The sequence below is a fragment of the Mobula hypostoma genome, unplaced genomic scaffold (assembly GCF_963921235.1).
Source record: "Mobula hypostoma unplaced genomic scaffold, sMobHyp1.1 scaffold_141, whole genome shotgun sequence".
Classification (NCBI taxonomy): domain Eukaryota; kingdom Metazoa; phylum Chordata; class Chondrichthyes; order Myliobatiformes; family Myliobatidae; genus Mobula; species Mobula hypostoma.
The window spans coordinates 166413-193408 of record NW_026948189.1 but is presented as its reverse complement, the minus strand read 5'-3'; the positions used below and the strand labels follow the sequence as shown (position 1 = coordinate 193408).

General features: G+C 55.3%; 1 protein-coding gene across 2 annotated transcripts in view; it reads right to left on the bottom strand.

Moving 5' to 3' along the window:
- Positions 1-1088: 1088 nt before the first annotated feature.
- The window catches only part of LOC134341731 (arginine-glutamic acid dipeptide repeats protein-like), a 69719-nt gene continuing 43811 nt past the window's right edge, over positions 1089-26996 (bottom strand). The window contains exons 4-11 of one of the 2 annotated variants that reach the window (XM_063039631.1): positions 25770-25883; positions 22990-24506; positions 22183-22381; positions 19924-20065; positions 19291-19407; positions 9419-9584; positions 2541-2615; positions 1089-2169 (exon numbers count right to left, since the gene is read on the bottom strand). In XM_063039631.1, the coding sequence (XP_062895701.1) occupies positions 2582-2615; positions 9419-9584; positions 19291-19407; positions 19924-20065; positions 22183-22381; positions 22990-24506; positions 25770-25883 (2289 nt within the window). In that variant the 3' untranslated portion in view covers positions 1089-2169; positions 2541-2581. The remainder of the gene's footprint in view (positions 2170-2540; positions 2616-9418; positions 9585-19290; positions 19408-19923; positions 20066-22182; positions 22382-22989; positions 24507-25769; positions 25884-26996) is intronic. The other variant, XM_063039632.1, reaches the window with a different exon arrangement.

The window sequence follows — 26996 nt, the reverse complement described above, 5'->3', positions numbered from 1 at the left end:
GCCGACCCCGGGACCAGTCGGTACCGCCGGAGGTACAGCGCCCCCTGGCGACCGCAGCCGGTCAGGCCGAGGCGGGCCTTCGCGCAGGCGCAGTAACGCCCCTCCGCCAGGGAGCGGGGGGCCGACCGAGCCTCCCCTCCTCAAGGCCGCGGCGACCGGCCAGCGGCCCTCGCGTCCTGGCCAGCCGGCCCAGCTCCCCCCGTCTCCCCGGGCGAACCGAGCCCGACGGGGGGGGTGAAAAGGTTGCCCGGTTCGGGCTCCCGGCCGAACCCATATGCAAATTAGAACTTCCTTATAAGGGCGCACCCCGCTGATTTAAAGGGGAAGTTAAAAGGGGATGTCGCTCGCTTATTTCGTTTTTAGTTCGGCAGAGTTCCCCACGGCTTTCATTGGTTGGGAAGGAGGGGCCTCTCTGCTCGGTGAAGGACCCCCCCCCACTCTGAAGTCACGCCTAGCAGCGACCGGCCGTTCAGCCCAACCCATATGCTATCCCACACCCAACCCCTGCGGATCCTGTCTATCGTTTTTTAACACCCCCCCCCCACCATTCCCCTGACCCTCCAAGAAACAGAGACCTGGGTGGGCCAAGCACTCCCTCATAACTCAAGGACTTTGAGAACCACCAGCTCTTTCGAGTTTGACCGCTGTATGAAGGGGGGGGCAACGTTTCGCACCCAAGAAGGGTCTCGGCCCGAAACGTCTCCCGTCTTCCTCCCTTTCCAGCCCTGCCGGGTTCCGCTCCCTTCCGCTCGGTGGAAGGTCCGACGTTGGGCCGTGCCGGAATCTAGCTCCCCCCACCCCACCCCAAACGACACAGGAGCCGTCTCCTCCCCCCACCACTGCCGTCCGATCCCCCGAACCGCGGGCGATGACATCCCCGATCCTGAATCCCTTGGCCCACTGCTCTGACCAGGGCAGGGTGCCCTCTGGAACTTGCCGACAACCTTCCCGGCTCCTCTCCCCCCCACCGCCCCGTGCCTTCGAATTTGGCGTGGCCGGCAGGATTTGAGATCCTCGGACCCCTCCAGCCCTTCCCCAAAGTAGCGGGAGAGCAGGGGGCTCTTCTCTTCTCCGAGCTGCACTGACCACCGCCTCTGGGCTACAAACGTGCAAGAGCCAACGGGCCTACCGGCTGAGGCTCGACCTGGCGACCTTCGGATCGCTAGTCCGGCGCCCTAACCACTAGGCCCCGCGTCTCCTCGTCGGTACCCCCGTCCCGCGGTGGGGGGGGGGCGGGGTGGAGCAGAACCTCCTGCCGGCCCCTCCCCAGCTCAGGCCCGGACGACACCCGCCCCCCGCCCCCACGACCCCAGGAAAGACGCGCGGCTCCCCATTTGGTTTTTTCAAAACGGTTTATTCGAAAAGAAGTCCGAGGGGTCGCCGTGGCCCTCTCCCTTCCATTTTCTTCCCTCCACGACCCCTCTCCCCCCACACTTCACCGCTGCCCCGCTTCTGCGATGTTCTGGGCCAGGGGCTTCTCGGGGCCTAGTCCGGCCTGTGACGGGGGAGGCCGGTGGAGAGTGGGGGGGGTAGCGAGGGTCCCGGCGGGATTTGATCCCGCGAGCCTGGAGGCCTGCGTCTACCCCACTCCACCTCTCCGCATTCCACCACCCCCCTACCCTCCCCTCCCGCTCCAGGCCCCCGTGGGGGGTCGGCGGTGGGGGGCCCAGAGCAGGCCTCAAGGCCTCAGACCCAGCCTGGCCGAGGACGTTGAAATAAATTAACAGGAGACACGAGAGAGGCAGAGAAAGAGAGAGGGAGAGGGAGAGAGCAAGAAAGAGAGAGAGACAGAGTGTGAGAGAGAGCGAGAGGGACAGAGAGAGATGGAGGGAGAGACAGACAGACAGAAAGAGAGAGGGAGGGAGAGAGAGGGAGGGAAAAAGAGAGCACCATCCACGGGAGATCGCGGTTAAGACACTGAGGAGTGGCCGGGCGTGTCCTGGCGGCCCTCCCTCGTCCCCGACAGCGTAGCACGCCCACCTCGACACGGGGGTGGTGTTGTGGGGGGGGGGGAAAGAATCCGGGCCTTGCCCCCGGGACGATCTGCCTCAGCTGCCCCCGACCCCGGGCAGCAGGACGGCACGGGGCTCGTCGGAAGACCGGCTCTTTTTCCCCTCCTCGTCCTCCTGCTCCTCTGCTCTCCACATCTGTCCTTTGTTCAGAGTCCTGCTGTGACGGAGATAGAGAGAGAGAGAGAGAGAGAGAGAGACGGGAGAGGACTCGGTCGGCGAGGGGGGCGGTGGGTGGAGCCGCGGAGGTCGTCGCGGGACAGGGAGCAGAGCCGGGCTGAGAGGTGGCAGACGCAGTTCGACCCGGACACGCGTGAACCGATTCACTTCGGGACGGTCGGACGTGACGGCGGAGTTCAGGGTCAAGGGCGGGATTCTCCGCGGTGCGGTGGGGGGGACGGGGGGGGGTAAAACCATGAGGGGCACAGATAGGGTGAGCGTGCACCGTCTTCCCCCCCCCGCCCCCCCAGGGTCGGGGGAACCTAGGCCAACCCATCGCACACACCGCCCAGACCGAAGGTAAAAACTTACTTGAAAATTGGGCGCGGTAGCTGTCGTCGTTTTCCGCGTCTTCACCTCCGCATGGAAAAATAGTTTGCCCAGACCCTGGAACGTTGAGCGGGAGATGGGGAAAGACAGAGAGAGAGAGAGGGAGGAGGGACCGTGGGAGAGAGGGAGAGAGGCAGAGTTGGCGGGTGAGGGTGGTGGAGGGAGGGAGGGAGTTACAGCGATTAACCACGAGGCAGACACACCCTTCGGCCCATCGAGTCCCTGCCGACCCCGCACCGCCCAGGGCATTGGGAAGAGGGCCGGAAGTATAGAAGGTGAGGCTCGCCTTCCCCAATGGCGGGAGAGTTCGGAAACCGGAGGCGCGAGGGGGGGACGCGGTGGGGGGGGGCTCTCAGTGAGAAACCCTCCCCCCCCCCGCCAGCCTTTGGTTTCACAGAAACGCTCAGGTCAGGCCAAGGCTTTGTAGTCGGGACCGTTTCGAAAGGCCGGCCCCTCGATTTCGAGGCCGTGCCCCCCCCCCACTAGTGCTGGGCACCCCCTCGCCAGAGGAAACACCCTCTCCTCCCCCACCCTATCCAGTCCCTTCCAACGTCCGTCAGGGTCTCAATGAGATCCCAGCCCCTTTGCATTCTTCTCAATTCTAGTGCGTCTCGGCCCAAAGCTGCCAGGCCTGCCTCGCACGCTGACCCCTTCGCTCCCGGAGACATCCTCGCTAGCTTCCTCCGGCGACAGCACCCCTTGGACGTAAGTAAACGCCCACAGGACTCGGCCCGCTGGGAGCCTTGCACCAGGACTCCCAAGTCCCTCTGCCCCTCCGAATGTCTGCCCCTTCTGCCCATTTAGATATCAGCCCGCTCCGCTGTCTGGGGACCACACCAACCCATCCGGGGCTGGGTCCGATATATTGAAAGGAGGTGGAGCGTTACGTGGGAGGGAAGACCCCAAGACTGTTAGATTGTCGGAGCAGATGCCGTGCCCCCTTGCCCCGGGCTCCCCTGCCACGGGAAATGACTCTGCCGCATCTCATCCCAACTGATTCCCAAGCTCCGGAATCTGGGCCTTAGCCCTCAGATCTGGAAGCTGGATCTTCAACTTCCTCACAGACAGGACCCAGGCTGTAAAAATAGGGGACAAGCTCTCCTCTACAATCACTCCGAGCACCGGTGCCCCACAAGGCTGTGTACTCAGCCCCCTGCTGTGCTCACTGTACACCCATGATTGTGTAGCCAAGTTTCCATCAAACTCCATATATAAGTTTGCTGAAGACACCACAGTTGTAGGCCGTATCTCGGGTAATGATGAGTTTGAGTACAGAGAGGAAATTAAGAACCTGGTGGCATGGTGTGAAGACAATAACCTATCCCTCAACGTCAGCAAGACGAAGGGATCGGTTGTTGACTTCAGAAGGAGTAGCGGACCGCACGACCCCATTTACGTCGGTGGAACAGGTCAAAAGCTTTAAGTTCCTCGGGGTCAATATCACAAATGACCTGACTTGGTCCAACCAAGCAGAGTCCACTGCCAAGAAGGCCCACCAGCACCTTTACTTCCTGAGAAAACTAAAGAAATTTGGCCTGTCCCCTAAAACCCTCACTAATTTTTATAGATGCACCGTAGAAAGCCTTCTTCTAGGGTGCATCACAACCTGGTACGGAAGTTGCCCTGTCCAAGGCCGGAAGAAGCTGCAGAAGATCGTGAACACGGCGCAGCACATCACACAAACCAATCTTCCGTCCTTGGACTCACTTTACACCACACGCTGTCGGAGCAGTGCTGTCAGGATAATCAAGGACACGACCCACCCAGCCAACAAACATTTCGTCCCTCTTCCCTCCGGGAGAAGGCTCGGGACCTTGAAGACTCGTCCGGCCAGATCTGGGAACAGCTTCTTTCCAACTGTGATAAGACTGCTGAACGGATCCTGACCCGGATCTGGGCCAAATATCCGGACCTGCTTCTCGGTTTTTTTGCACTACCTTACTTCCCATTTTTCTACTTTCTATTTATGATTTATAATTATTAATTTTTATATTTACTAATTTTAACTATTTTTAATATCTTTAATATTTAATATTTGTAATCCAGGGAGCGGGAAGCACAGAATCAAATATCGCTGTGATGATTGTACGTTCTATTATCAATTGTTTGGTGACAATAAAGTAAAGTAATCACTTCAGGCCTCTTAACGTTCGGAATGTGTCTCTGACATCCCCCTCTCGTTCTCCTGAAGTCCAGGGAGTGCAGCCCAAGAGGTGCCAGGCGTCCCTCATCACGGTAAGGCGGCGGCCGCGTCTCGCCAGGGGTTTGGGGAGTTCTGGTTTGTCGCCTAAAAGCACTCAAAAACTTCTCTAGTTGTACCATTCTGACGGGCTGCATCACTGTCTGGTACGGAGGGGCTACTGCACAGGACCGAAAGAAGCTGCAGAGGGTTGTAAATCTAGTCGGCTCCATCTTGGGCTCTCGCCGACAAAGTACCCGGGACATCTTCAGGGAGCGGTGTCTCAGAAAGGCAGCGTCCATGATTAAGGACCCTCCAGCACCCAGGGCTTGTCCCTTTTCTCACCGTCACCGTCAGGTAGGAGGTACAGGAGCCTGAAGACACACACTCAGCGATTCAGGAACAGCTTCTTCCCCTCCGCCGTCCCAGTCCTGAATGGACATTGAACCCTTGGACACCACCTCACTTTTTAATATATATTATTTCTTTTCTTTGCACGGTTTTTCATCTACTTAATATACATATACTGTAATTGATTTACTTATTTATTTAGTGTCATTATTATTTTATTTATTATTAAGGCTAATGCACCGGTGACCCCTGTTTCCATCCAGGGGGTCAGTGTGGACATGGTGGAGGATTACAAATACCTGGGGGTACGAATTGACAATAAACTGGACTGGTCAAAGAACACTGAGGCTGTCTACGAGAAGGGTCAGAGCCGTCTCTATTTCCTGAGGAGACTGAGGTCCTTTAACATCTGCCGGACGATGCTGAGGATGTTCTACGAGTCTGTGGTGGCCAGTGCGATCATGTTTGCTGTTGTGTGCTGGGGCAGCAGGCTGAGGGTAGCAGACACCAACAGATTCAACAGACTCATCCGTAAGGCCAGTGATGTTGTGGGGACGGAACTGGACTCTCTGACGGTGGTGTCTGAAAAGAGGATGCTGTCTAAGTTGCATGCCATCTTGGCCAATGTCTCCCAATCCACTACATAATGTACTGGGTGGGCACAGGAGTACATTCAGCCAGAGACTCATTCCACCGAGATGCAGCACAGAGCGTCATAGGAAGTCATTTCTGCCTGTGGCCATCAAACTTTACAACTCCTCCCTTGGAGGGTCAGACACCCTGAGCCAATAGGCTGGTCCTGGACTTATTTCCTGTCATAATTTACATATTACTATTTAATTATTTATGGTTTTAGATTGCTATATTTATACTCTATTCTTGGTTGGGGCAACTGTGATGAAACTCATTCTCCCTCGGGATCAATAACGTATGCCTATCTATCTATTATTTTAATTTTAATTATTATGATTAGTTTTATTTTATTTTTTCTCTCTCTCTCTGCTAGATCATGTATGGCATTGAACTGCTGCTGCTAAGTTAACAAATTCCACGACACGGTGATAATAAACCGGATTCTCATTTTGACCTTAAACTCAATGCAGGACGGGGGAAGCCTCCCAAAAGTCCCGTCCGAGCTACCGTGCTGGCTCCCAGTGCCTTGCAAAATTGGTTTTAAAGTTCTCAAGTGGTCCAGGACCACAGGCTCCTTTTCCGTTTTATAAACCCGCTCGAAGCTCCTGGACCATCTCCCCGCCCGCCTTGCGAAGTTTGAAGCCTGATTTATACTTCTGCGGCAACTCGACGCCGTGACCCACGCTGCGAGCATTTATACTTGTGCGTTGGCGCGTCTGCGTCGCTCGGCAGTCCGGGCGCGTCGCGCATGCGCGCACACCTGCCCGCGCAAGGCTTCATGGTCATGGTAGTCTTTCTCGGGGTAAACGAGAAGCGAGCGTCATTCTTCGTAAAAGCGAAATGTGTCCTCCGTAATCTCGGAGGTCTGTAGAGCTTTCTGGAAAGTCCCTGCCCTTCAGTCGCCCAATGGGAAGCTGTTGCAGCGTAGGGTGAAATGCGGTGCTGCCAGGCGGACCAATCACAAGTTGTTGCGGTCTGCGTCGCCGCGACGCGTGGTTACATTTTGGGAGAGGTGCGCGTCAGGCTACGGCGTAGGGATCCGCGTCGGCTCTGCGTAAGTTTTACGGCGTCGCGTTGCCGCAGAAGTATAAATCAGCCCTGAGCCGCCTTCTCGCGAAAGATTGGCTTTGGTCGAACGACGCTCCTGAACTGCGAGACTCGATACCCGAGACTATCAGGGGGTGCGGACTCGGTTGACAGTTCTAAAACTTATATATTTCACCCTGCTTTTAATCTTTTAATTGCCTTTAATTTAATTTTCTTTTTATTGCCCTGCAGAGTACTTGGAACAACTTTGTTCAGAGCAGTCCTGGGATGGTGGGTACCGGCGGACCCAAGGGGGCCGGGCTGGCTGCCTTGGGTCTGCCGGTACCCACCATCCCAGGACTGCTCTGGGGCACGGCAGCTTGGGGGTCGCGGGACATGGGACGCTGGGACTTCGGGGGAACCGTCGCCACGGGACTTCTGGGACCTTGTGGATCCTGAGAACCCTGGAACTGGGAACTTGAGATTCGGGGAGTCTTGGGACTTGGGGAATTCAGTGCTCCAGGACATTAACAGGACTTGAGAGGCCTTGAGAGGACTCTAGACCTCTATGACTATCCTTGACAGGATTTGAAAGACTTTGAGAGAACTCTGGACCTCTAGAACCTCTACAAATGTTCTTGAAAGAACTTGAGAGTCTTTGAGAGAACTCTAGACCTCTACAACTGTCCCTGACATGATTTGAAAGGCTTTGAGGGAACTATAGATCTCTACGACTATCCTTGACAGGAGTTGAGAGTCTTTGAGGGAACTATAGACCTCTACGACTATCCCTGACACGATTTGAAAGTCTTTGAGGAAACTATAGATCTCTACGACTACCCTTGACAGGACGTTAGAGACTTTGAGAGAACTCCAGACCTCTACAACTATCCTTGTCAGGACTTGAGAGTCTTTGAGATAACTCTGGATCTCTACAACTATCCTTGAGAGGATTTGAAAGACTTTGAGAGAACTCTAGACCTCTAGAACTTCTACGACTGTCTTTGAAAGAACTTGAGAGGCTTTGAGAGAATTCTAGTACCTCTACGACTATCCTTGACAGGACTTGAGAATCTTTTAGAGAACTCCACACCTCTACGACTATCCTTGACAGAACTTGAAAGTCTTTGAGATAACTCTAGATCTCTACGACTATCCCTGACACTATTTGAAAGTCTTTGAGGAAACTATAGATCTCTACGACTACCCTTGACAGGACGTTAGAGACTTTGAGAGATCTCCAGACCTCTACAACTATCCCTGGCAGGACTTGAGAGTCTTTGAGAGAACTCTAGACCTCTACAACTATCCTTGAGAGGATTTGAAAGACTTTGAGAGAACTCTAGACCTCCAGAACCTCTACAAATGTTCTTGAAAGAACTTGAGAGTCTTTGAGAGAAATCTAGACCTCTACAACTATCCTTGACAGGATTTGGAAGACTTTGAGAGAACTCTAGACCTCTAGAACCTCTACAAATGTTTTTGAAAGAACTTGAGAGTCTTTGAGAGAACTCTAGACCTCTACAACTATCCTTGACAGGATTTGAAAGTCTTTGAGAGGACTCTAGACTTCTAGAACCCCTATGACTGTCCTTGAAAGTCTTTGAGAGAACTCTAGACCTCTATGACTATCCTTGACAGGACCTGAGAGTCTTTGAGAGGACTCCAGACTGCCAGAACATCTACAACTATCCTTGACAGGACGTTAGAGACTTTGAGAGAACTCCAGACCTCTACAACTATCCTTGACAGGACTTGAGAGTCTTTGAGAGAACTCTAGACCTCTATGACTATCCTTGACAGGACCTGAGAGTCTTTGAGAGGACTCCAGACTGTCAGAACATCTACAACTATCCTTGACAGGACTTGAGAGTCTTTGGGAGAACTCCAGACCTCTACGACTATCCTTGACAGAACTTGAAAGTCTTTGAGATAACTATAGACCTCTACAACTATCCTTGACAGGACGTTAGAGACTTTGAGAGAACTCCAGACCTCTACAACTATCCTTGACAGGACTTGAGAGGCTTTGAGAGAACTCTAGTATCTCTATGACTATCCCTGATAGGACTTGCAAGTCTTTGAGAGAACTCCAGACCTCTACGACTATCCTTGACAGGACTTGAAAGTCTTTGAGAGAACTCTAGTACCTCTATGACTACCCCTGACAGGACCTGAGAGTTTTTGAGAGGACTCCAGACTGCCAGAACATCTACAACTATCCTTGACAGGACTTGAGAGTCTTTGGGAGAACTCCAGACCTCTACGACTATCCTTGACAGAATTTGAAAGTCTTTGAGAGAACTATAGACCTCTACAACTATCCTTGACAGGACGTTAGAGACTTTGAGAGAACTCCAGACCTCTATGACTATCCTTGACAGGAGTTGAGAGTATTTCAGAGAACTCTACACCTCCACGACTATCACTGACAGGAGTTGAGAGTCTTTGAAAGAACTCTACACCTCTGCGTCTATTCCTGACAGGACTTGAACGGACTCCAGACCTCGCGACCTCGACGCGTTAGAACTTCAACCTTTGGGACTCCTGGAGCCGGGGTCTCGGGACTTTTGGGCCTCGTGGGCCTTTGAGATGCCGGGACGCGCGGTGCGTGTGTGTGGGGGGTCGGGGACTTTGAGCCGGACGCTGGGGAGCTGGCGGGTCCACTCACCTATAGTAGTCCTCCTGCCCGGGCAGGGGCACCCCCTGCAGCCAGTGCTGGTGGTGTTCGAGGGCCAGGCGCTGGAGCTCGGCCGACTGGGCCTGCATGGCCTGGAGCTGGTGGGCGGCCGACAGGGGGGCCGCGAGGGATCCTGGCAGCTCTCTGTACGGTGGCCCTGGGGTGGAGGGGGGGAGAGAAAGGCACCGCGGTTAGGCTCAGGACCCCGGCAATGGTGGGCGGCATTTGGCCAACTTTGGGCCGGTAAAACTCCCTGCTGGCTGGAAGTATCTCCACCTCCGCACCCTTCCTGGGATCTCCCCGTACCGAGTGAGGGATCTCTCCACACCAAACGATCTCCCCACTCTCCCTGGGATCTCCCCATGCCGAATTATCTCCCCACTCAACTGAAGGATCTCCCCCACTCACCCTGGGATCTCCCCATACCAAGAGAGGGATCTCCCCACACCAAATGATCTCCCCACTCTCCTTGAGATCTCTCCATACCAAGAGAGGGATCTCCCCCACTCACCCTGGAATCTGCCAACACTGGATTATCTCCCTACTCAATTGAGGGATCTCCCCATACCAAGAGAGGGATCTCCCCACTCTTCCTGGGATCTTCCTACTCAACTGAGGGATCTCCCCCACTCACCCTGGGATCTCCCCATACCAAGAGAGAAAACTCCCCACTCTTCCTGGGATCTACCTACTCAACTGAGGGATCTCCCCATTCACCCTGCGATCTCCCCATACCAAGAGAGGGATCTCACCACTCTTCCTGGGATCGTCCTACTCAACTGAGGGATCTCCCCCACTCACCCTGGGATCTCCCCATACCAAGAGAGAAAACTCCCCACTGTTCCTGGGATCTTCCTACTCAACTGAGGGATCTTCCCATTCACCCTGCGATCTCCCCATACCAAGAGAGGGATCTCCCCACTCACCCTGGGATCTACCTACTCAACTGAGGGATCTCCCCGACTCACCCTGGGATCTCCTATACCAAGAGAGGGATCTCACCACTCTTCCTGGGATTGTCCTACTCAACTGAGGGATCTCCCCCACTCTCCCTGGGAACAGCCCCCCCTCACTGATGGATCTCATTACCGCGGCCAGAGGGATCTGCACACCATACCTGGGATCTTCCCGTAACATCACCCCACCACCCAAATGATCACTCACCCCAGCACCCAGGGGATCTCCAGCTGCCATCTCCACACTCAAGGAATCTCCATCCCGGGCTGGGAGGATCTCCCAACTCACTGAAAGGATCTCCACTCCCCATTCCAGTGATTTCCACCCAGTGATCCCGCCCGAGGGATCTCCTTAGGTTTTCTACCCTCCCTGGTATCTTTGCACCCCTTGGCCTGAGGGTCCTCAACACCGCCCAGTATACCAGCTCCACCCACCCTGACACCATAAGATACAGGAGCAGAATTATGCCATTCGGCCCATCGAGTCTGCTCCGCCCGTTCATCATGGATGTCCCACTTTCCCTCTCAGCCACAATCTCCTGCCTTCTCCTCGTATCCCTTCATGCCCTGACCAATCAAGAATCTGTCAACCTCTGTCTTAAACATAAGTAAAGACTCGGCCTCCACATCTGCCTCTGGCAACGAGATTCACCCACCCTCTGGCTCAAGAAATTCCTCCTCGTCTCCGTTCTAAAAGGACGCCCCTCTATTCTGAGGCTGTGTCCTCTGGTCCGAGACTCCCCCACAACAGGAAACATCCTCTCCACATCCACTCTATCTGTGTCCTCTGGTCCTAGACTCCCTCACTACAGGAAACATCCTCTCCACATCCACTCTATCTGTGTCCTCTGGTCCTAGACTCTCCCACTACAGGAAACATCCTCTCCACATCCACTCTATCTGTGTCCTCTGGTCCTAGACTCCCTCACTACAGGAAACATCCTCTCCACATCCACTCTATCTGTGTCCTCTGGTCCTAGACTCCCCCACTACAGGAAACATCCTCTCCACATCCACTCTATCTGTGTCGCCTGGTCCTAGACTCCCCCGTTATAGGTAACATCCTCTCCACATCCACTCTATCTGTGTCCTCTGGTCCCAGACTCCCCCACAACAGGAAACATCCTCTCCACATCCACTCTATCTGTGTCCTCTGGTCCTAGACTCCCCCACTACAGGAAACATCCTCTCCACATCCACTCTATCTGTGTCCTCTGGTCCTAGACTCCCCCACTACAGGAAACATCCTCTCCACATCCACTCTATCTGTGTCCTCTGGTCCAAGACTCCCCCACTACAGGAAACATCCTCTCCACATCCACTCTATCTGTGTCCTCTGGTCCTAGACTCCCCCACTACAGGAAACATCCTCTCCACATCCACTCTATCTGTGTCCTCTGGTCCTAGACTCCCCCACTACAGGAAACATCCTCTCCACATCCACTCTATCTGTGTCCTCTGGTCCAAGACTCCCCCACTACAGGAAACATCCTCTCCACATCCACTCTATCTGTGTCCTCTGGTCCGAGTCTCCCCCACTACAGGAAACATCCTCTCCACATCCACTCTATATATGTCCTCTGGTCCGAGACTCCCCCACTACAGGAAACATCCTCTCCACATCCACTCTATCTGTGTCCTCTGGTCCTAGACTCCCTCACTACAGGAAACATCCTCTCCACATCCACTCTATCTGTGTCCTCTGGTCCTAGACTCCCCCACTACAGGAAACATCCTCTCCACATCCACTCTATCTGTGCCCTCTGGTCCGAGACTCCCCCACTACAGGAAACATCCTCTCCACATCCACTCTATCTGTGTCCTCTGGTCCTAGACTCCCCCACTACAGGAAACATCCTCTCCATGTCCACTCTATCTGTGCCCTGTGGTCCTAGACTCCCCCACTATAGGAAACAACGTCTCCACATCCACTCTATCTGTGCCCTCTGGTCCTAGACTCCCCCACTACAGGAAACATCCTCTCCACATCCACTCTATCGAGACCTTTCAACATTCGGTAGGTTTCAATGAGGTTACCCCTCATTCTTCTGAATTCCAGTGAATACAGGCCCAGAACCATCAAACGCTCTTCATACAACAAGCCATTCCATCCTGGAATCATTTTCGAGAACCTCCTTTGAACCCTCTCCAGTTTGAGCACGTCCTTTCTTCGATAGGGGGCCCAGAACTGCTCACAATACTCCAAGTGAGGTCTCACCAGTGCTTTATAAAGCCTCAACATCACATCCTTGCTTTATATTCTAGTCCCCGCGAAATGAATGCTAATCTCGCATTTCCCTTCCTCACCACGGACTCAGCCTGCAAGTTAATCTTTCGAGAATCCTGCACGAGGGCTCCCAAGTCCCTTTGCACCTACGAATATAGTCAACCCCTTTCAATTCTTCTCCCAAAGTGCACGACCGTACACTTCACGACTCTGTATTCCATCTGCCATTTCCTTGCCCATTCTCCGGATCTGTCCAAGTCCTTCCATAGCTTCTTCAAAGAATTCCAACGGATTTGACACGACAAGAATTTCCCTTGGGGAAACCGAGCTGGCTACAGTCTACTTCAGCAGACCACAGTACGTGTGCTTGCAACACTGTGTGTCCGACAGAGTGATCAGCAGCACTGGGGCTCCACAGGGGACTGTCTTGTCTCCCTTTCTCTTCACCATTTACACCTCGGACTTCAACTACTGCACAGAGTCTTGTCATCTTCTGAAGTTTTCGGATGACTCTGCCATAGTTGGATGCATCAGCAAGGGAGATGAGGCTGAGTACAGGGCTACGGTAGGAAACTTTGCCACATGGTGTGAGCAGAATTATCTGCAGCTTAATGTGAAAGAGACTAAGGAGCTGGTGGTAGACCTGAGGAGAGCTAAGGTACCGGTGACCCCTGTTTCCATCCAGGGGGTCAGTGTGGACATGGTGGAGGATTACAAATACCTGGGGATAGGAATTGACAATAAACTGGACTGGTCAAAGAACACTGAGGCTGTCTACAAGAAGGGTCAGAGCCATCTCTATTTCCTGAGGAGACTGAGGTCCTTTAACATCTGCTGGACGATGCTGAGGACGTTCTACGAGTCTGTGGTGGCCGGTGCTATCACGTTTGCTGCTGTGTGCTGGGGCAGCAGGCTGAGGGTAGCAGACACCAACAGAATCAACAAACTCATCCGTAAGGCCAGTGATGTTGTGGGGATGGAACTGAACTCTCTCACGGTGGTGTCTGAAAAGAGGATGCTGTCTAAGTTGCATGCCATCTTGGACAATGTCTCCCACCCACTACATAACGTACTGGGTGGGCACAGGAGTACATTCAGCCAGAGACTCATTCCACCGAGATGCAGCACAGAGCGTCATAGGAAGTCATTCCTGCCTGTGGCCATCAAACTTTACAGCTCCTCCCTTGGAGGGTCAGACACCCTGAGCCAATAGGCTGGTCCTGGACTTATTTCCTGGCATAATTTACATATTACTATTTAACTATTTATGGTTTTATTACTATTTATTATTTACGGTGCAACTGTAACGAAAACCAATTTCCCCCGGGATTAATAAAGTATGACAATGACTTTATCATCTGCCTCCAAGTTCCCCTGAGGCCTCATCTTCAGTAATTGACTCCAACACCCTGCCAACCACTGAGGTCAGGCTAACTGGCCTGTTGTTTCCTTCCTTCTGCCTCTCTCCCTTCTTGAAGAGTGGAGTGACGTTGGCAACTTTCCAGTCCTCCGGAACCACTCCAGGACCTAGTAGCGGTTCTCGAAAGATCATTACTAACGCCTCTACGACCTCTCCGGCCGCCCCTGACAGAACTCTGGGGTGTACACCATCTGGTCCAGGTGACTTACCTACCTGCAGATCTTTCAGGTTCCCGAGAACCTTCTCCCCAGTTTTGGTAACTTCACTCACTTCATTGCCCCAAACACCTGGAACTTCCACCAGACTGCTGGCGTCTTCCACAGTGAAGACTGACACAAAACATTTATTTTGTTCGTCCGCCATTTCCTAGTCCCCCATTACTACCTCTCCACCATCATCTTCCAGTGGTCTGATATCTTGCCTCTCTTTCACACTTTGCGTATCTGAAGGAACTTTTGGTATCCTCTTTTATATAACTGGCTAGCTTACTTTCATATTCCGTCTTTCCCTTCTTCATGACTTTCTCAGTTAGAAACATAGAAAACAGGTGCAGGAGTAGGCCATTCGGCCCTTCGAGCCTGCACTGCCATTCAGTACGATCATGGCTGATCATCCAACTCAGAACCCTGTACCTGCCTTCCCTCCATACCCCCTGATCCCCGTAGCCACAAGAGCCATATCTAACTCCCTCTTAAATATAGCCAATGAACTGGTCTCAACAGTTTCCTGTGGCAGAGAATTCCACAGATTCACCACTCCCTGTGTGAAGAAGTTTTTCCTCATCTCGGTCCGAAAAGGCTTCCCCTTTATCCTCAAACTGTGACCCCTCGTTCTGGACTTCCCCAACATCGGGAACAATCTTCCTGCATCTAGCCTGTCCGATCCCTTTAGGATTGTATACGTTTCAATAAGATCCCCACTCAATCATCTAAATTCCAACGAGTGCAAGCCCAGTTCATCCAGTCTTTCATCATATCAAAGTCCTGCCATCCCAGGAATCAATCTGGTGAACCTTCTTTGTACTCCCTCTATGCCAAGAATGTCTTCCCTCAGATTAGGGGACCAAAACTGCACACAATACTCCAGGTGTGGTCTCACCAAGGCCTTGTACAACTGCAGTTGCCTGCTGTTGGTTTTTAAAAGCTTCCATCTCCTCTAACCTCCACTAATTTATTGCTCGATTATATGCCCTCTCTTTGGCTTTTATGTTGGCTTTGACTTCTCTTGTTCGCCATGGTTGTGTCATCTTTCCTTCTGGACACATTGTCCTCTTTGGGATGTGTATATTCCGAATTAATTCCAGAAATTCCAGCCATTGCTGCTCTGCCCATCATCCCTGCCAGTGATCTTTCCCAAGCTATTCTGGCCAGCTCCTCTTTCACATCTCTGTAACTCCCTTTACTCCACTGTATTCTTAGAGATGGTACATATAATTATCTGGATAGACAGGGTCTGATTAGGAACAGTCAACATGGATTTGTGCGTGGAAGGTCATGTTTAACAAATCTTATTGAATTTTTTGATGAGGTTACTAGGAAAGTTGACGAGGGTAAAGCGGTGGATGTTGTCTATATGGACTTCAGTAAGGCCTTTGACAAGGTCCCACATGGAAGGTTAGTTAGGAAGGTTCAATCGTTAGGTATTAATATTGAAGTAGTAAAATGGATTTGGCAGTGGCTGGATGGGAGATGCCAGAGAGTAGTGGTGGATAACTGTGTGTCAGATTGGAGGCCGGTGACTAGCGGTGTGCCTCAGGGATCTGTACTGGGTCCAATGTCGTTTGTCATATATATTAATAATCTGGATGATGGGATGGTAAATTGGATTAGTAAGTATGCAGATGATACTAAGATAGGTGTCGTTGTGGATAATGAAATAGGTTTTCAGAGCTTGCAGAGAGATTTAGGCCAGTTAGAAGAGTGGGCTGAAAGATGGCAGATGGAGTTTAATGCTGATAAATGTGAGGTGCTACGTTTTGGTAGGACTAATCAAAATAGGACATACATGGTAAATGGTAGGGCATTGAAGAATGCAGTAGATCAGAGGGATCTAGGAATAATGGTGCATAGTTCCCTGAAGGTGGAATCTCATGTGGATAGGGTGGTGAAGAAAGCTTTTGGTATGCTGGCCTTTATTAATCAGAGCATTGAGTACAGGAGTTGGAATGTAATGTTGAAATTGTACAAGGCATTGGTAAGGCCAAATTTGGAGTATTGTGTACAGTTCTGATCACCAAATTATAGGAAAGATGTCAACAAAATAGAGAGAGTACATAGGAGATTTACTAGAAGGTTACCTGGGCTTCATCTCCTAAGTTACAGAGAAAGGTTGAACAAGTTGGGTCTTTATTCTTTGGAGCGTAGAAGGTTGAGGGGGGACTTGATAGAGGTGTTTAAAATTATGAGGGGGATAGATAGAGTTGACGTGGATAGGCTTTTTCCATTCAGAACGGGGCAGATTCAAACAAGAGGACATGAGTTGAGAGTTAAAGGGTAAAAGTTTAGGGGTAACACGAGGGGGAATTTCTTTACTCAGAGAGTGGTGGCTGTGTGGAAAGAGCTTCCAGCAGAAGTGGTTGTGGCAGGTTCGATGTTGTTAAATTGGACAGATATATGGACAGGAAAGGAATGGAGGGTTATGGGCTGAGTGCAGGTCGGTGGGACTAGGTGAGAGTAAGAGTTCGGCATGGACTAGAAGGGCCGAGATGGCCCGTTTCCGTGCTGTAATTGTTGTATGGTTATATGATATGATTTCTTGCCCGTAAGTGTTTTTTTTTTACCTTAATCTCTCTAATCAATCCCGGTTCCTTGCACAACACCCAGTCCAGGATCCCTTAGTGGGCTGAACCACGAGCTACTCTAAAGAGACGTCTTGTGGGCACTCTTAAAAATTCCTACCTACTGGAATCCAGCACCAACCTGCCTTTCCCAATCTACCTGCATATTGAAGTTACCCCCATGACTATTGTACCTGCTTTTTCTATCTCCCGTTGTAACTTTTAGGCAACATCCCGACCACTGTTTGTCGGGGGGGGGGGGGTCTGTGCACAACTCCAACCAGGGTCTTTTTAACCCTCAGCTCTATCCACGATGATATGACACTATCTGATCTGAGGTCACCTCCTCGTAATGATCCGATCTAATTTTTCGCCAACAGAACAAGGCCTGTCCTTTCGATACAATGTGGACGTTATCTTGCTCCCCACACACACTCCAGAGGATTCTGACTACTGCTCGGGGGAATCTCCTCGCCCGCCTAAGGACTTTCCAATGGCAAGGAACCTCCACCAGCACCCGAGGCACATCCGTCACTTCACTTTGAGGACCTCCGCTACCAACTGAGTATCCTCCCATCTCCAGTCCGAAGATCTCCCCCACCACGTGAAAAATCTCCCTCACTCCAGTCCAACGATCTCACCATCTCCTGAGGAAATCTCCCTCACTCCAGTCCAACGATCTCCACCCACCTCCTGAGGGAATCTCCCTCACTCCAGTCCAACAATCTCACCATCTCCTGAGGGAATCTCCCTCACTCCAGTCCAACGATCTCCACCCACCTCCTGAGGGAATCTCCCTCAATCCAGTCCAACTAACTCCACCCACCTCCTGAGGGATTCTCCCTCACTCCAGTCCAACGATCTCCACCCACCTCCTGAGGGATTCTCCCTCACTCCAGTCCAACAATCTCACCATCTCCTGAGGAAATCTCCCTCACTCCAGTCCAACGATCTCCACCCACCTCCTGAGGGAATCTCCCTCACTCCAGTCCAACAATCTCACCATCTCCTGAGGGAATCTCCCTCACTCCAGTCCAACGATCTCCACCCACCTCCTGAGGGAATCTCCCTCACTCCAGTCCAACGATCTCCACCCACCTCCTGAGGGAATCTCCCTCACTCCAGTCCAACGATCTCCACCCACCTCCTGAGGGAATCTCCCTCACTCCAGACCAACAATCTCACCATCTCCTGAGGGAATCTCTCTCACTCCAGTCCAACGATCTCCACCCACCTCCTGAGGGAATCTCCCTCAATCCAGTCCAACTAACTCCACCCACCTCCTGAGGGAATCTCCCTCACTCCATTCCAACTAACTCCACCCACTTCCTGAGGGAATCTCCCTCAATCCAGTCCAACTAACTCCACCCACCTCCTGAGGGTATCTCCCTCACTCCATTCCAACTAACTCCACCCACCTCCTGAGGGAATCTCCCTCAATCCAGTCCAACTAACACCACCCACCTCCTGAGGGAATCTTCCTCACTCCATTCCAACTAACTCCACCCACCTCCTGAGGGAATCTCCCTCAATCCATTCCAACTAACTCCACCCACCTCCTGAAGGATTCTCCCTCACTCCAGTCCAACGATCTCCACCCACCTCTTGAGGGAATCTCCCTCACTCTAGTTCAACAATCTCACCATCTCCTGCGGGAATCTCCCTCACTCCAGTCCAACGATCTCCACCCACCTCCTGAGGGATTCTCCCTCACTCTATTCCAATGAACTCCACCCATCTCCTGAGGGAATCTCCCTCACTCTATTCCAATGAACTCCACCCACCTCCTGAGGGAATCTCCCTCAATCCAGTCCAACTAACTCCACCCACCTCCTGAGGGTATCTCCCTCACTCCATTCCAACTAACTCCACCCACCTCCTGAGGGAATCTCCCTCAATCCATTCCAACTAACTCCACCCACCTCCTGAACGATTCTCCCTCAATCCAGTCCAACTAACTCCACCCACCTCTTGAGGGAATCTCCCTCACTCCAGTCCAACAATCTCCACCCACCTCCTGAGGGAACCTCCCTCGCTCCATTCCAATGATCTCTACCTACCTCCTAAGGGAACTTTCCTCAATCAAGTCCAACTAACTCCACCCACTTGCTGAGGGAATCTTCCTCACTCCAGTCCAACTAACTCCACCCACCTGCTAAAGGAATCTCCCTCAATCTATTCCAATGATCTCCACCCACCTCCTGAGGGATTACCTCCACCTCATGAGGGACCTTTCTCATCCCAGTGGGACTACCCCTGCCCAAAAGAGTTCTTGCACCCCCACCCCCTAAGAGATCTCCCCACCCCACCCCCCAAAGGACCTCCTGGCATTTCCCATCCCCTCCCATTTCTCCTCCACTGCCTGAGGGATCTCCCCATTGCCTGGAGATCTCCCCATCCCGCCTTCCTCCACCCGATGGATTTCTTCCCACCACCCCACCACCGTACCGGGGATCTCCCGCCCAAGCCGACGGGAATGCTCACCGAAGAGGTGCTGCCGGAGAAGGTCGTGCTCGGAGACGGGCGGCCCCAGCAGGGGGCTGGGGTAGGTGATCCTCGACCCCACCAGCGGCTCCATTAGCGGGTGGACCCCCTGGGAGTCTGCAACGGGAAAAGGACACTCCTGGTCAAGGGGACATCGGGGGGGGCCCCCCTCTTCTCCCTCCGTCACCCAGCCCCTGTGTGCCCCCCCCACAAACCATCAACGCGCACCCTCCACTCATCACTCCCATGCCCGGGCCTCGGCCACCTCGGTCACCTTGTCGGGCCCACCAGACGCCATCTCGTGACGGCATTCACCCAGGGACCCCCCCCCACCCCGGCTCTTTGCCTAGTCCCCGAAACAGTGGGGTCTTTCTTCACCTGGCCTATCCAAAACTGGGAGCCGACTTCGTTGGCAGGCCGGCATTCGTACCCGCGTTTGCAAGTTCGGAGCCGCCATGTTTGTTTTTAAAAAGAAAAAATTGGCGGCCATCTTTGTGGCGGCCTTTTGCCTTGTTCCTTCCAGTCGGGATCTGCCTTTGCCCCTCTGCCGCTCAAGCTGGCTGGAGAAGGCCCGGACGGGGGCCTCACCCTACAGACCCGGGCCCGAGTCCCCTCCCGCCTCGCCATACTCACTCAGCGGTCGCAGGGCCGGGACGTCCGGGCCCAGGTAGGGGGGGACAGCGGCCACGCCCGCGGCTGGAGCCTCGAAGGGAGCCCGCTGGGCCCCCGGCCCCGGGAAGATGGGCTCCTGCATCCGTGCCTCGCCCGACGCCTTCTGTGGGGGTGGGGGGTGGAGGGGGAAGAGAGAGAGAGTGAGAAAGTGTGGCAGTAACGGGCCGAACAGCCTCCGGCCCATTGGCCTGATGAGCCTGTTGCCATGGCAACAGGAGCAGATCCCACCCCGGTCCCCTGGTTGCCTTGGAAACGGGCGGAGGCCTACGACTAGGCCTGTGGTAGAAACCAAACGCACTTCCCCTGAGTGGCCATGGGAACGAGGCGTTACCGTGGGAGCAGGGCAAACTCACTCATCCCCATAGCAACCAATACACTTCCCCAACGAGATGACAACCCCCCACCCAGCCCCCCTCCCGTTACCATGGATGCAGGAGCAGAATGTGCCTGTTCCCATAGCAACAGAGACTCCCAGCGTCTTGCTAGCGACAGGACGTCTTTCAGCCCTGTTACCATAGCAACCAGCAGCCTTCTCGTTGGGAACCACAAGAATGAGGAGCCAATCGAGCGTCCCGTTGGGCCTGTAAGGCAGGCTCAGCCCGTGGGATCCGGGTTGACAAGCCTGCAATTAGGCCGGCTCCCGTGGCGACGGGCACCTCCTTTTAGCCCTGAGACAATTTAAATGAATACGCTTCCTGCCCGTTCCCATGGAAACAGTAGCTGTCACGGCAGCAATGGGCCTCTCCTCGGTCCCGTTACCATGGAGTCGAAAACAGGCCCAATATGCCCGCACACGTCTCCCATTGGTCATCGAAGGAATAGGAGTAGGCCCAAAAAAGCCGAAGATTTGGCCTGTTACCATGGCAAAGGGAGCAGGCCCCATCAGCCCTGTCTTGGCCCTGTTGCCGTAGAAACTGACCTACTTGCCCCATGGTTACCATAGACTCATGGTCAGGCCCCCTGGTGGACCTGTTACTATAGCGATGACAGCAGGCCCATTATGTCTCCCATCATGCACCCGATGTGGGAGACGAACGCACCTCCCATTGGTTGTCGGCACAGCGAGGGGAGCCGGCCGTTACCATGGGAACAGAAGGAGGCCCGACGGGCCTCAGGCTGGGAGCAATGCCGCGGGAACAGGCGTAGGCCTGCGGCCGCGGGGGTAGCTGGTGGGATCACCAGCCGGCCCAACAAGTCTCTCTTTGGTGCCCGCCACTGTAGAGACGGGAGATTACTAACCCATTGGCCGCCATCAGGGGGGATTTCCCGACAGCAGGGCATTGTGGGTAAAATGGCAGCCATTACTGGTTCCCCAAGAGGGCCAGGCAGTGACTGCAGGGTCCAAAATTGGGGTCCGACTGGATGGGAGGACGGTGGCCACAAATTCTGGCAACGGGGGAGAGGGAGCCCAGAGGAGCTCCCCCCAGTGAAGTCCTTGGACGGGCAAGTGACTATAGTAATAGAAACTCTCCTTCATTGATTGGAGGAGGGCAGGATTGATCCCTCGACACTCCCCATCTTTCACGGTGTGTGTGTCCTACCCTCGTACACCGAGGTCCCCCTGTCCCTCGACACTGCCCACCGTTCACGGTGTGTGTCCTACCCTCGTACACCGAGGTCCCTCTGTCCCTCGACACTCCCCACCGTTCACGGTGTGTGTCCTACCCTCGTACACCGAGGTCCCTCTGTCCCTCGACACTCCCCACCGTTCACGGTGTGTGTCCTACCCTCGTACACGGAGGTCCCCCTGTCCCTCGACACTCCCCACCGTTCACGGTGTGTGTCCCACCCTCGTACACCGAGGTCCCCCTGTCCCTCGACACTCCCCACCGTTCACGGTGTGTGTCCCACCCTCGTACACCGAGGTCCCTCTGTCCCTCGACACTCCCCACCGTTCACGGTGTGTGTCCCACCCTCGTACACCGAGGTCCCTCTGTCCCTCGACACTCCCCACCGTTCACGGTATGTGTCCCACCCTCGTACACCGAGGTCCCCCTGTCCCTCGACACTCCCCACCGTTCACGGTGTGTGTCTGACCCTCGTACACCGAGGTCCCTCTGTCCCACGACACTCCCCACCGTTCACGGTGTGTGTCCCACCCTCGTACACCGAGGTCCCCCTGTCCCTCGACACTCCCCACCGTTCACGGTGTGTGTGACTGTGTGTGTATACCGAGGCCCCTCGGTTGCCCTCGACGCCTCCCGGTGAGGCTGGACTCACCAGGGCCCTCTCGACCTCCTTCTCCCGCTCCCGCTCCCGTTCCCGCTCCTTCTCCTCGCGCAGCCGCTGTTCTGCGTCCCTCCGCGCCCTCTCCACCACCTCCTCCCTCTTCTTGGCCAGCTTGGAGCCGGGCAGGGGCACGAAGAACAGGTCCGTCCGGGAGCAGCAGTTGAGGCCCCGGTCGAAGTGACGAATGAACCTGGTGGAGGTGGGAGGAACGACGAGGGAGGACGAGTGAGGGAGAGGGGAGAGGAGTTGGGAGGGGTGGGGGGGGCGGAGAGAGGGAGAGGGAAAGGATGAACATGAATTCTTGGACGTCTCCATGTCGGCCTGCAGTGTCTTTCGCCAGCTCCTTCCCCTTTCAAATCCCACCCTCCCTCATTTCCAGATCTCTCAAACCTTCCTCCACTCCACTCACTGCCTCCCTCCCCCTCAATCCCACCCTCCCTCCAATTTTCAGATCTCTTCAACCCTCCTCCACTCCACTCACTGTCTCCCTCCCCCTCAAACCCACCTTCCCTCCAATTTTCAGATCTCTCAAACCCTCCTCCATTCCACTCTCTGCCTCCCTCCTCCCTCCCTCCAAACCCCCTCAATGCTGCTCAATGCCTCCCTCCTCCCTTCCCTTTCCGGAGCTCCCCCCCCGCCAAAACCGACTCCCCACCTCCCTCCTCCCTCCCCTCCGTCTCACCGCCGGCCCCCTCACCCCTCCTTTGCCGCCCGCCTCCCTTTCCACCCCACGTCCCCCACCCTCGCCCCTCCGTTCCCCCGCTCTCCCCTCTGCTCCTCTCCTAATCCTCAGCTCACCTCGCCGACTGGCTGGCGTGGCTGGCCATGTCCACCACCACAGGCTCAGGAGAGGGCGAGCGGTCGGCTCGCTCGGCCGGGCTCTCTGCCCCGTCCCGGCCCTCCGCCGGCTCCCCCGGCCCCCTGGGTCCCGCCACCACGCCCCCGCCTTCTGCCCCTCTGCCGGGGGAACAGGAGGAGGAGGAGGAGGAGGAGGAGCGGGCAAAGCCGAAGGCCGAGGCCTGCTGGGGGTAGGCCTGAGGCCCCGCGTGAGGCCCAGGGTGTCCGGGGACGCCGGAACGGGGGGAGGGGGCAGAGGGAGATGAGGAGGACGGGGCGGAGGGGACCGAGGGGGAGGAGGAGGAGGAGGAGGAGGGGTTGAAGCCAAAGGCCGAGGCCTGGTGGGTATAGGCCTGTGGCCCCAGGCGAGGACCAGGGTGCATGGTGGCGGTGGAGGGTACTGAAGGGGCAGAGTGGGTGGAGGGGGAGGAGGTGGGGGCAGAGGAGGAGGAGGAAGGGGCAGAAGAGGGGACGGAGGGAGAGGAGGAAGGGGTGAAGGCGAAGGCCGAGGCCTGGTGGGAATAGGCTGGATGCCCCCCAGCAGGCCCGGGGGCCCCCGGGGCAGTGGAGTTGGCAGCGTGGACGGAAGGGGAGGAGGAGTGGGCAGACGAGGAAGAGGAGGGGGAGGGGGCTGAGGAGCAGGAGGAAGAAGAGGAGGAGGAGGGGGTGAAGACGAAGGCTGAGGCTTGGTGGGAATAGGCCTGAGGACCGGAGTGCCCCGATACGGCCGTGGGTGCGGAAGGGGAGGGGGAGGAGAGGGAAGAAGGGGAAGGGGAGGAGAGGGGCCGCGGGTAAACACCTGATCCCGAGGACGAATAGCCCCGGTAGGCCCGGCCGGACTGGTGGCCGGGGGCAACGGGCCGGGAGAAGGCCAGGGCCTGTGCCTGAGGCCCCGTGAAGGGCTGCGGAGGGAGCGGAGGGAAGTGGGGCGAGGGGCAGGAGGAGGAGGAGGAGGAGGGGGCAAGCGAGGAGGTGGGGGAGGAGGAGGACGAGACCAGGCCCGAGCAGCTTGGCGGCACTAGGCCGAGGCCCAGCTTGCGGGACGTCCCGGCAGAGGGAGGGGGCGCGGTCGGGGCCCGGAGGGCGAGGCAGTGGGTGGAGGAGGAGGAGGAGGAGGAGGAGGAGGAGGGAGGGAAGGGGAGGCGGGACGGGGAGGGAATGGAGTTTCCGGGGGCAGGCAGAGGCCTGAGGGCTGGAGGAGGGGGCAGGAGGGGCAGGCCTCGGCAGGAGGCCCGAGCCTGGGTGGCTGGGGGGAGATGGGAGGAGGGGGAGGAGGGGGAGGATTGGGTGGCCTCCTCCTCGGAGTCGGAGTCGGGCGCCCCAAGACTGGGGGTGCTTGGCGACGTGCTGCGATTGTCCTGGTCGATGTCCCGGGGGTCACTGGCATCCTCGTCATCTCCATCTTCCTCCTCCTCTTCCTCCTCGCCCTCCGCACTACCGCTCCCCTCATCGCAGCGGGAAGGGGAGCGGCTGAAAACCTGGTGGGTGTGGGGGGGGGGAGCGTTAGTCTGGAGAGTTTTCACACACTCCCAGTGAATCTCCCTCCGCACCGTCCCATCACACACTCCCGGGGTCAGACACACAGAGTGAATCTCCCTCCACACCGTCCCATCACACACTCCCGGGGTCAGACACACAGAGTGAATCTCCCTCCGCACCGTCCCATCACACACTCCCGGGGTCAGACACACAGAGTGAATCTCCCTCCACACCGTCCCATCACACACTCCCGGGGTCAGACACACAGAGTGAATCTCCCTCCACACCGTCCCATCACACACTCCCGGGGTCAGACACACAGAGTGAATCTCCCTCCACACCGTCCCATCACACACTCCCGGGGTCAGACACACAGTGAATCTCCCTCCGCACCGTCCCGTCACACACTCCCGGGGTCAGACGCAGAGTGAATCTCCCTCCACACCGTCCCATCACACACTCCCGGGGTCAGACACACAGAGTGAATCTCCCTCCACACCGTCCCATCACACACTCCCGGGGTCAGACACAGAGTGAATCTTCCTCCGCACCGCCCCATCACACACTCCCTGGGTCAGACGCACAGAGTGAATCTCCCTCCACACCGTCCCATCACACACTCCCGGGGTCAGACACACAGAGTGAATCTCCCTCCGCACCGCCCCATCACACACTCCCGGGGTCAGACGCACAGAGTGAATCTCCCTCCACACCGTCCCATCACACACTCCCGGGGTCAGACACACAGAGTGAATCTCCCTCCACACCGTCCCATCACACACTCCCGGGGTCAGACACAGAGTGAATCTCCCTCCACACCGTCCCATCACACACTCCCGGGGTCAGACACTCAGAGTGAATCTCCCTCCACACCGTCCCATCACACACTCCCGGGGTCAGACTCAGAGTGAATCTCCCTCCACACCGTCCCATCACACACTCCAGGGGTCAGACACAGAGAGTGAATCTCCCTCCACACCGTCCCATCACACACTCCCGGGGTCAGACACAGAGTGAATCTCCCTCCACACCGTCCCATCACACACTCCCGGGGTCAGACACATAGAGTGAATCTCCCTCCACACCGTCCCGTCACACACTCCCGGGGTCAGACACACAGAGTGAATCTTCCTCCGCACCGCCCCATCACACACTCCCGGGGTCAGACACAGAGTGAATCTCCCTCCACACCGTCCCATCACACACTCCCGGGGTCAGACACAGAGCGAATCTCCCTCCGCACCGTCCCATCACACGCTCACCCGGATCTTGGCCTCCCGATGCCTGCCGCACTCAGTCTCGTCGTCGTCGGTCTGCGAGCCCTCGTGCGTGCGTTTCTTGGTGTCCATCTCCCCCAGCTCCTGACCGGTCGGCATCTGGAAGGGGGTCGGTGGTGAGCGAAGATCAAAGGGAGCTCGCCGTCACCCCTTGGCCACTCCTGCAGAACAATGTCCCTCATCCCCTGCACCCCCCCCCACACACAAAGCCAGACATCCCACCTCTCCCGGAAGTTCCGGGAGTCTCCTGCATGTTGATAGTGGCTCCCTGATGCCCGCAAATTATATACAATATCCCGGAAATCGATTCTTTTTCTGAGCAAGCGAACGAGAGAGCGCGAGAGAGAGAGCACGAGAGAGCGCGCCATGGTAGAGTGTTCCAAAAAAAGAAAATATAAAACGTATTTCACCCCAGACTACCCTAAAGTGAACCCCTGCCTAATAGGGGTCAAAATAATGACAGCGTTGCTCGCTGCACTGTTTGCAATAGTGACTTTTCTTTTGCCCATGGTGGGTTAAGACTGTAAAAGATATGTTGAGGTGAGTTTAACAGATGTCATTCGTTCATTAGCACAGCTAACGTTATTTAAACTACCTGGCCAGCTGCTAAGGAGCTACTCTATTGCAGCCATCCCACCTCTCCAGGAAGTTCCGGGAGCCTCCCGCAAATTGGCGGTGCTACCTCCCCGAAACGAGTTTTTGCAGGGTGGGGGGTCTGCAAAAGCCCGCCCTCCTTCCTCTCCTGCCCCTCAGGCCGGCGGAGCTGCGTCCGCGTAGCGGCCTCCCTCCTGACGGGCCCCTCCCACGCTCCTCCCGGCTCAGCGGAGGAGGGAGAGGGCTGAGAACGGCCGGGAGAAGGGGAGGGTGTGACGAAATCCGTAGGTTTATTCGTTGTGGACTGCGCCTTTAAAAAGAGAGAGAGCGCGTGCCGCTGATTCTCAGAGAGAGAGAGAGAGAGGCGCCAAGCAGCTCGTGCTATAAGATGGACAGCTGGTGTTCGGCATGTCTGGATATATATATATATATACGCACAAGGTCAACTGGCTTTCTGGTAAACGCACTGTGAGGGGATCCAGGAGTGCCCCTATTAACTGTTTGAAGAGAGACAGAGAGAGACATTTATCACTGATGGTTTGTTTGGAAAACAGAGAGAGAGAGACGAAGATTAACGGTGGGACTGTCACTTTAAGGCACTGGAAGTAACTTTGGATT